The sequence below is a fragment of the Charadrius vociferus genome, unplaced genomic scaffold (genome assembly GCF_000708025.1).
Source record: "Charadrius vociferus isolate BGI_N301 unplaced genomic scaffold, ASM70802v2 scaffold356, whole genome shotgun sequence".
NCBI lineage: Eukaryota > Metazoa > Chordata > Aves > Charadriiformes > Charadriidae > Charadrius > Charadrius vociferus.
In genome coordinates, this window is record NW_009648717.1 from 1,497,027 (window position 1) to 1,507,590 (window position 10,564).

At 37.5% G+C, this 10,564-nt stretch overlaps 1 protein-coding gene across 1 annotated transcript; it reads right to left on the bottom strand.

Moving 5' to 3' along the window:
* Positions 1 to 5,682: 5,682 nt before the first annotated feature.
* On the bottom strand, positions 5,683 to 10,426 carry PSMA4 (proteasome (prosome, macropain) subunit, alpha type, 4). Its single transcript, XM_009886679.1, has 7 exons — positions 10,363 to 10,426; positions 9,406 to 9,568; positions 8,404 to 8,481; positions 8,082 to 8,170; positions 7,083 to 7,213; positions 6,748 to 6,871; positions 5,683 to 6,308 (listed from the first exon to the last, which is right to left on the bottom strand). Exons 1-7 carry the CDS (start codon positions 10,424 to 10,426, stop codon positions 6,154 to 6,156), a joined length of 804 nt encoding a protein of 267 aa, XP_009884981.1. The 3' UTR covers positions 5,683 to 6,153.
* Positions 10,427 to 10,564: the final 138 nt, after the last annotated feature.

A 10,564-nucleotide genomic window follows, 5' to 3' on the forward strand; every position in this document is an offset into this window, starting at 1 on the left:
GGCTGAGAGGTTCCCCCTGAGGGAGGCAGGTGGTCCCTCGGAGGGAAGGCCGTAGCCACCCCACCGACCGCCGTAGCCACAGGCACTCGTCGTGCACCGTCCCGCCGCTTACCACAGAGCCGGCCGCGGCTCCGCCAGAGGCTCAGGTGCTGCCCAGGTAGGCGGGGAGCTGGGCCGCCGCTCCTCCGGAGCGTACGCCTTAAACAGCAGCCGTAAACGCACCGGTTTCTTTTAAACCACGTTTTGGGGGAGGGTATAAGCTTAAGTGAATTTTAGTGAAAAGGAAAATGTTAAACAAACTAATTTTTAACTTCCGTTCCATGTGAAACACTCAGTAGTTTTGGGTTTGTTTTTTTTTTTTTCTAAGTTTCAAATCAGAATGTCTTGGAACTTTTAATCAAAAATAAACTGATGCAAGCTTAAAAAGACCTAGGATATGTCCATCTTTATGCATATTATAGATACATAATATAAATAATGAATACTCTGTACAAAAACCCACCTTTTTTCTACATGAGATAAATAAAAAGCTGTTACTAAAGACAACTTTAAATGCACCAACTGCAAAAGAGAATAAGTGATTTTTTCCTAAATCATCCCAATGGAAATGTAGAGTGTAGACATTGCCACAGAAAATAGAAGCAGCTAGCATTAATGCATTTTTTCCATTTAAGATGATGTTTAAGATTTTTACAGAGGCAAACGATTTGCAAAGCAGAGCTAAATGACTTTACACATTGTTAATCAGCTGCTACGTGAAACATGCTAGATACCAAATTCCTCACAAAAACGGACCTTACTCAACTCAAATAATTTTAACAACTTTGTACTTCACTCAAATGAGCGTTACCCAAAGTAGTAATTTCATTAAGCACATTGTCAATTGTCAAAATTCTTTTATATCAAGTGTTCGTTTCATTGAAAAATAGTGCATCTATTTGTGCAAATCATGAATCTTTTCGACAACCAGAGTACTTAAGCATTTCAATGCCTTTCTTAATGTTTAAACTTGTGTTTTTCTGTATTATCTTCTTCTGCAGCCATATTTAGGCTGTGCCTGTCTGTGCAAGACATAATGCAGCCAGTACAAGCCATCTGAAAAAAGGCTGCTTACACAGTAGTTTCTTCCAGCACACTGCTAGGGACATGCTCTATTGATTTGAATGCTCTGCAGTAAATATGGTCATTTTATATCTTGAGAATCCATTTGTATACTGCATGTCCTCCACAATGGAAATATATATGTTAAAGGATGCAGCGTGACTCTTATTTTGAAATGCTCAGTGTGTATGCAGTGATCAACCCAACATTTTAGAGTAAATAAAAATATATTTTAGCCCAAAGCATGGCACAAAACCCCCTATGCTATTCTTCTGTGATACACTGGAGTTCTAATGTTTTCGAGTGCTCCAAAAATTACTAGGCAATGTTTCTACTGAAATTGCAAATCTGTAGTTTTTGATGACAACTGGTCCACCACCACACTGCACCTGGTGTTCCTAGCATAAGGTTATCACATCAAATCTATATTTCTGTTAGCAGCGTATGTGCATTGCAGTAAATGCATTTTAGAGCCATAATGTCTAGTTAACAGCATTAAACAGAGTTGCCACTCGAATGTGCAGAACACAGCAAACGGGTTTTATTACATAACTAGGAATTTGTTTGCAGCTGGGTCCTAGCTAGGCAAAACAGATGCTGTAAGATATAAAAGGATTAAACTGTCTCAGTTACATACCCAACGTTTTGCTAAATATTTTATGTAGCATCATCTGGCACACATTAATTATATTGTATTATTACTATTTTAGAAAATAGCAGTTATAAGTAAGAAGCCATTTTTTCCTGCTGCTTTGAACTTGGAGCAAAATGTTAATATCAACAGCAGCATGTTATGTTTAATATTTATCATTAAGTGAAAGCCTAAACAATTACATGAGTAATGTCTGCTATCTTTCAAAGGGTCCTTCTCAGCAGGAGTTGACATCTGAAGGTCCCCGCTAAAGTATGTTCTGAGAATCTCCAGTAAATTGGCTGATGGCAGCTTTTACTGTACACTGAAGAGTACTTTAACTGGAAAGCCAAATGCCAAATTAATCATAGATAAAAAAAAAGCCAAGCTGCTCAGTCTCTTTGTAAAATCAGAAATAGTCTAAAAAAATTTTTGTGAAGCTGAATTTTCTGGACATTAAAGCCAAGAGCTGTATAACCAGTGAAGGGTACTGTCAGATCAAGTTATTTTAGCGGTTTATCATATTGTAATAGAAATAACTGCAATTAAAACTTGAAAACAAGGACAACTTGTACTACAAAAAAACTGTAATGGAAAATATTCTTTAAAGAAAATGAAAGACATTTAAATAACTCCTAGAATCCCATCTAGTCTGAAGCTACGTCATTTCTCTCACACAAGTACATTAACTTCTTGGACTTGGATGTCTTGTATACACTTAGCTACATCACATACAGTTCTGTGGCCTCTAAAACCATTAATTTGAACACCTTGTAATCATTTATATATTCATTCTCACAACCCAGTAAAGAAGTGTTGTCCCTAATTTTAAGATTATGAACAGAGAGAATAAATATCTTGGGAATCCATACCAAAACAGAAGCAGCCATCAGATTTAACACAAAGTCCTTTGTTTATCATCTTAATTTGGGTGCTTTTATAACTCTGACAAGTAAAAATACTTGGATTAATAAGGAAGCATACCTAAAGCAATCTTCTGTCTTCCAGTGCACAAGACAGTAAGTCTCATAAGAAGCAGTCTTGGAAGTTAATTTAACTTTATTTGAATGGAATACAGTCATCTAGAAAACAAGCTAACTCTTTTTTTTAAACACTGACGGATGCAAGACACAGCACAGGTATTACTAGAGCAGAAGTAGTTTCATTATCTCTTAAAGTACCTAGAATAACAAACCACATTACAATTTATTAGGACAACCTATTTGTGAATACTTGCCCTAAGAAGTTCTATCATGCACTCAAGTGAGATATAAACTATCCAGTCTTTAAGTTTACTGACATCATATTATGCAAACACTTTCAAGTAAATACTTTTACCTAATTTGAAAATTCTGTCACCTTCCACAGCACCACATGAAGTTCTGGTGTTAAAATAACATTTAATCCACAGCAATAGCTAAATATTTTAAATACTTATGTAATACACTGTAAACTCTACATAAACACTACGTACACCAAAAAAACATACAAAGAACAGGAAGATCATTTTGATTAGCAAAGACAACTCAAATGTATCGCCAAAATAATTTTTCTGTTCTTACGACTTATCCCCAAACCACTCCCAGTAAAGGCACAGATAGTAGTGATTTTTTTTTTTTTTAAAACACACAAACCCAGAATCAACACAGTAGGCCTGTGCAGCCAAACGCTGCTCTACTTCTAGGAAAAACAAGCAAGGAACTTGCATTAGTGTAAGGATGTCCCAGGAAGATTCTAGGCTACAAAAGATCTCCAGCATTTTGCTTACTGTCCTAGGTTGAAATACAGAAAAGAATAAGAAATTAAATTTAGTTCAGCAGAACTTTACTGTACATCTTGGATATGAGCGCCAACTAGAGTTACTTGCCTATTCAAAGCAGTACTGACGCTCCTCTCACACTCAGCTATTAATGGCTCTCACTAGAGATGGCATTTTTTAAATTAAATTGGTAATTATTGTACAAAGATCATACTCACAAAATATTTGGCAATGCTTTTACTTTGGGTTAACAAAACCTTTAAATAAATAGATCTACCAAAATGTAGTGTAACTACACAGCTTATCAAAATGCTTCAATACATAATGGAGTACAGATCAGAAAATTATTTAAGTCTTACTAACTTTTGCTTATTATAGTATCTAAAAAGTTCTCCTTTACCAGCAAACGGTGCAGTGTTTGGCAAAGAAATGCTATTGGTATTATATTTGTTATCCCCTTTGTTAGAAACAGAAGTATTTAAGAAAAATATTTTAATAAATCTATATCCTAAGCTATCTAATAATACTTCTACTAGTACACTAAACAAATTGCCTTGCATGATTTATATACATTGGTGAACCCAGACTCAGATGCTGTAACAGTTTCCTAGAAGACAGAAAGCATTGCTGGAGTCTGTCACGTTTTGTTTCAAGTGATCTTTGAGAAGTTAGAAAAAACTCCATTTTGGCATTGCTGCTTTTAGGGCATATTCCAAGTACTTGTATAACCATCATCAGTGATTGAGAAATCTGCCAAAGATGCTGATATATTGTGTTCACAGTATCAAAAAATAAGATTGAGCACTGAACTTTCAATGTAAAAATAGAGCTTGAGGTATTTATACAACCCTTTATAATCGAGGTTAAATCTTACCCCATTGCTTGTTGTCTGCCACTATTCAGGACTTGTTACATGAACTATCATTCCTATGTTATTATTTGGAAGATCTAATGTTGCATGAGGTGCAAATAAAACTCAGTCTAACTTTTATTAGCTATAAAATTTGAGTACTAACAAAGTACTGCCTAAGTTCAGTACAAAAGACTAAAGCCATTGGCCTGCACCGAGATTTAGAAAATTAATAAGCAGGTCCTGCAGCCTGCACAGAACCCATGCCATCCCACCCCCCTGTCTGTACACAGCTTGCCAAAGCCAGCGCAGTGCATCTACCTGAGCTGCAGCACAGACACCTCAAGTCAGATTCCTTCCTCTGTTCTCAACAGTGAATCTTACAGCAATGAGCTCAAAAATGGGTTTTGCTGAGACTAAGGGTAATTTCTGGCCATGTTGACAAAGTACATTTTATCAGTCAAAAATGTGTGGGATGGATTAAAAATAAAACACTGTATGGATTCACTGCGTTTCTTTAAATGGTCATATTAAATCCTGTAAACACCAGATATCCTTTGGGGAAAAAAAAACCAAACAAACACAAACAAACAAACACAAACCCAAAAAAACCCCCACCAAATCCCCTCCCCCCAAACCAAAAACCAAACAGCTACAAGACAGACACAATCCAGGGTCAGCACAAAGGGACTGGATCACCAGTGGCACAGTTTGAAATGCAGCAGGTAAGGCCTCTTGTTTAAGCATGTCACTTGAGTGGGCTTTTCAGTTTGCTTTTGATAACAGAATTCAGTAACTTGTTTCCATCTCCTTTAATGTCAGATAATAGTTTTTTTTTCAGAACTAAAAGAGATTTATGTTTATCTGAAAACCATATTATTTTGTATTCACTATAGGGACAATCTGAACAAAAATGACTACTTTCCAGTTCACGCACAAATATTATTATTTCTGAAGTGATTAACTGTTTAGTTTTCTAGACTGTTGTCTGTCAGAGAAGGGAGATGAATGCTCTGGGGAAGTATCAGCAAACATCTCAATTTCCTTTCAGGATAAAATGGAAAATAGTCAACATGGCCTAAAATCATGCACTATTTTATTTACCTATTTGTATTTTGAGGAGATCGTTTAATATTTTCACATGGCCTTTGTAGAATGTCTTTCTAGTTTGTGTGAATATAGTTAGTGTTATATGATTAATTTCTTAGAAAACACATGCACTCATGAAAGGCTATGATAAATTGGATGCACTTGCTACAGGGCATGTTTAAAACACTACTGCTTGCAAGACCATCAGTTTGACATAGCCCGTTATAGAACAAAATAGGCCAAAATTAAAACTTGGCATGCCAGCACACTTTAATTCTGTATTTGTGAAATTATTTTTCAAACTTAGGAGCCCTTTTCACTACTTTAAAAGGAAAACCCACACATACACACAAAATCCTATATTTGTTCTTTACCAACTAGCATATACCTTGTTTTAATAGTTTAAAGCGATGAAATCCCTCAAGATTGTGCATATCCAGGCATTACTGAGGAAATAAAGACACTCATCACTATTCTTCTTAAATTTTATTCCATAATAAAAAATAGAAGATGAAAGAAATAGAGTGTTCAAGAATTAAAGCAATTATTGGTCAATGTAAGGAGCAGTAAACTAATTATCTGAATGATGATTAAGGACCTGGTTCATCAAAAGTAATTCTGGGTCCTCCATGGCATATTTGTAGGCTTCTACACAACAGAAATCCAGATTATCTTTTACTGAAGCAGGTCCTATATTATCTACAGAACACTTGATTTCATATTCTATTTATCCTTCTCTTTTTGTTCTTTTTCCTTCTTTTCACGTTCAGCTTTTGCTTCCTCCTCCTCATGTTGTTTTATCAACTGTTCCACCTCCTTTTGCTTCAGAACCCTTATTACTGTCTTTCCGTTCTCTCTTGTCAGTGTTGCAATTTCAACTGAAACATATGGAACAGATAGCGGCGTTACATTTTGTCCTTCAGACAAAGCAATCATCAGAACGGTAATATCTGTGGTTACAACTGACAATGAAGCAGAAGGCTCTTGTCCTGCCTCTACAAAGACGCTTGGCTGGCCAGCCAGACGGCAGCAGTCCTCTCCTGCAGCAGCAGACAAGCACATTAATACCTCTCCAGTGATTCTTCCACCAGACACAGCCATCGCTGCAATCCCTACGCTGCAGTCTACCCCTGGGGCTGACCAAGGTGGGTCACCTCAACTCTGTATGCCTCTTAGAAAGGTTAAGGTTGAGAGCTGCTGCATCTTCTAAAAACATTTTTCACGTGAAAACTAATAATCCAATAAACCACATCTACTGTACATACATACATTCGCTTTTTAAGAAAAGGGTTTATCCTGGATTAGCGAACTGCTTACCTTTCTCTGCAGAGAGTTTGCTAACATCCATGGTTTTGTTTAGAACCTTAATGGCTAATGCAAGTGCAGTCTTTAAGGTCATTTCTCCTTCTTTGTAGTCTTGCTTCAGCATTGACACAGCTGCCTATAAATTTCACAGAAATTAAAATGGTATCTGTGGGTAATCAACAAAACAGTTGCTTTTTGCCAGACAGTATCAATACATGATTAACAGCAGCGCTTCTACCTATTTCTGCTCTGCACTAGTAATCAACAACTCAGTTTAATCAGTACAGTGCAATTTACACCTGCTGATTTTACTTGACTTTGAGAGGAAAAAAACCAACAGAACTTACAGCACTATTATTCCCAATGCATGTAGCCTTCCACCCTCCATAATTTCCACTAGGATCACTTTGATACAGCTGAAATCCATAATGCTTATCCCAGCCAATATACAGCAATGAAACACCAAAAGGACGTTTTCCTGTTGAAAAGAAGGCAATTAGCAATCTAAACTTAGTAACAAGATTGGTCATGAGTGACAATTATTTTCTTTGGTTTCCTTTTTCAAATCTATTCCTATGAACTAGGATTTAACAGACTGTTCTGCACTTCTGTGTCTTGAGATAAGCACACCAGCATTTCTTTTTAAGTCGAGGGGGAATGGGGGGGCAGCAGAGGTTTATTTCATTTAACCCTAAGAGCAGCTGATTTCTGTCTCCAGAAATTGTAATTTATCATCTCAGGACTTTAAATCAAAACTTAGTATTTGAAGTATGTAGCTTAGCTGTTAAAGCATATAATTTAACAGTGTCAAAAGCCAGGTACATAAAAAGGTCATTCTTTCACACTACATACAAGTAAAATACAAGAATCATCAGTGTACATGCTAAGGAACACTACTAACAACATCGTTTTCTAACATATTGATTGATCCACAGAAACAGTATTTTGCAAAGTGTTACAATATTGATACCCCAACATACAGTCTTATTTGTGATTCATTGTGCCATTACGCCAGATGGGCCCAAAATGTTGAAAGGTAACATAGCAAACAATTCTCTGCCAGTCTTTTCAAGGCATTCACTAAATCAAAGAGCACTCAAAGCATTCTATGCAGTGGGCCAGAATCTCGGCCATCAATTTCTCAATCACTAAAAAGTAGCACCTTCAGTAGCAAAACAGTAACCATGACTACCCATTCACCTCTTAAATTTGGCTGTTGTTTTTCCCAGTGTACATTGTTACAGAAGAATTTGGTAGAACTGTCCGGAGACTTGGATGCTTCAAATTATGTAACAGAATCATTCTTTAAACATTTAAAAGCACAACGGTTCATCACACTTCATTACCTCCAAACTGGGTATAAGCCTGCTTGATATCACATAGTGCTGTTACCAGTTGTTCACAAGGAATGGGCTCTTGGTATTGTAACAAATACCTAATATGAAAGAGAAAAAAAAATAATTTCAAAACTTGTTTTGCTGACAGTATCCTGATCCACATTTAACAAGAAACAAGCTCCTAAGTTAGAGCCTCTTTGATCTAGCTGGTTTATTTCAAACAATCTACTTCTGCTCTTCTAAACGCATGTTCGTTTTGATTTAATACATCAACAGAACGGAATCTGACATTGCAGGCAAGTAAAACCACGTTAACTACAAGCAGACATACCTCTGCGCAATCAGTCTCAGTTCATTTGTTAGAACATTGGCATCTGAAGTTATTCCTGCAACACTGCAAGCCATATCCCTGCAATAGAAGTACACAAATTAACCAAGTCCCTAGCAATCACCAACAAATAGTCATGTCTTCATACAGCAGCTCAAGAACACCTACTGTTGGGCCTCTCTGACCAAAACTACATAGCTGCCATATAAAAGAAGTTCATCAGCCTTTAGGGTACATCAAAAATATTACATAACCTTTTTTGTAAGAGCAGAGATGGACAGCAAAAAGTAAGCGGCTGTTACGCAGCCTCCTTGAAAATCCAGCGCTTCCTACAGTTCTAGCTGCTTGCAAGATCAACCCGGAACGGGAGGCTGACAGGATGAAAAGCTATTTGTTTGCACCTTCTGGCAAGGACGAAGCTCTGCCTCCCTCATAGGCAAGAGAGTGCAATCTGTAACACTCCGCTCTGACATCACAAATTTAACTTCCAGAGAGCTAAAAAGGAAGTCATAATAGGGAGATATATCATTTCTGCTACAACTGTGGCAAAGCAACCTAAGGCATGTTTTACCTAATTATCTCGTTGTCTTCGAATCACAAAAGAAAACCAAAGACTTAGAAGAGGATGCTGAGCTGAAATTGCATGGGGATTTTCGTGTGCATTCTTTATTCTGCCCCACCAAATGGTATTTTGTAGAACTGAGAATTTCCAATTTTCCCAAGTGCTGCAATAACATTACCTTGTATGGGGAAGTACCAACAAACACACCATTCCACCTAGAAAACTCTTTTTAGACGCTGAAAAAAAAGCAACACTTCTACTTCAGAAGGAGAACTACTGAAGCGAACGATGACAAAATAGTCATACCTGCCTAAAACACTGAACAAAAATACTACTAACACTTTAAATAAAATAAAAACAGGTTCAGTGCTAAAACGTCTGAGTAACAGCAGTGTTTTGTTACTGATAACGCCACTGGCCATCTGATCATCATGTAAACTTACTCATTAAGTTTGTATATTTTCTCCGAGAAAAACACTTCGTCAAGCAGCTTGTGAATGTTGCGTCTCTCTGCTGCCAGCAGAACACCATCATTTGCTAGAATTCCCAAGCAAGTACCTGCATGTCCAATTGCTTCCATTGCATACTCAACCTGGTACAAGCGACCTAGGAAAGGATTTAAAGCAGTAACATCAAAAAAGTTAACACTGAACAAGACCAAGCACACAAGGTGACTTAAATTCGCAAGAATCTGACAGCTGCTCATTGTACAACCTAGTCTTACTTCTTCAGTCTATTACCAGTTGATAGTAAATGAATTGGTTAAAAAGGAGGAAGAAGTCAGAGAAGGAAAATCGACAAATCTGATAAGGTTTGGAGGGCGTTGCCAATGTGGAAAAACACCCCTTTCTTTTACCAAAGGGGGGGGGAATCTACAGAACTCTGCTGCAGTAGAATGAGCCAAAATAGATTTTCAATAATCAAAGAAATTATTTGATACTAGACTTTGAGTCTATCCCATCTAAGAAACATGGCTTGTATGTCCTTGTTTCAGCATGCATAAGAATAACATGGAGAGCTGTGATTGTACCAGTGGGACATGATGCATTCCCAGGGGGAGGGGAGGAGCAGTAACAAAATCCACCCACACTCAAACAAAAGATGAACGGTGAAGGTTTGCTCAAGTTATTTCAAAACATGGCAGGTGGTATTACTCACTAATGGAGCAGGGCCTCATTATTGCTTAAATTAGAATGAATTTGGAGGTCTCCGCTTTGGACCCCTGGTGTCCTTACACAACCAGGCAGTACTTCTAGCAGGTAAATATAATTTCTGTAAATCATATATGGATGGAAACACGCTACAACCAACCGTCATTTATACAAATAGTTTGTTATTTAGTTTTGAGAAGATGGATAGAACAGTCAGAGTTTATTTGAAAGCGTGGGGTTAAAGAATACCTTCTGGAGAAAATATGGTAGTTCTGGAGTCATATCTTCGAGACTGCAAAAAGCAACAGCTCATTAAATCTCATCGTTCTCTTGCCAGAAAGCAACAATGTAAAACTAGCGATGCTCGGACCCGCACATAAAAGCCCCACCGGCTTGGTGACCTCGGTCTGGTACCCGGGGCCTGGCCCACGGACCCCGCCGTGCCCGCACC

What these genes read in the sequence shown, in the direction of transcription:
- PSMA4 (XM_009886679.1), bottom strand. Translation starts at nt 10,426, where the DNA reads ATGAGCTGTTGCTTTTTGCAGTCTCGAAGATATGACTCCAGAACTACC. An exon ending in TACCATATTTTCTCCAGAAG is followed by an intron (nt 9,569 to 10,362) that starts GTATTCTTTAAC and finishes ATCCTTTCCTAG; the next exon opens with GTCGCTTGTACCAGGTTGAG. An exon ending in GGCTTATACCCAGTTTGGAG is followed by an intron (nt 7,214 to 8,081) that starts GTAATGAAGTGT and finishes TCTTTTCAACAG; the next exon opens with GAAAACGTCCTTTTGGTGTT.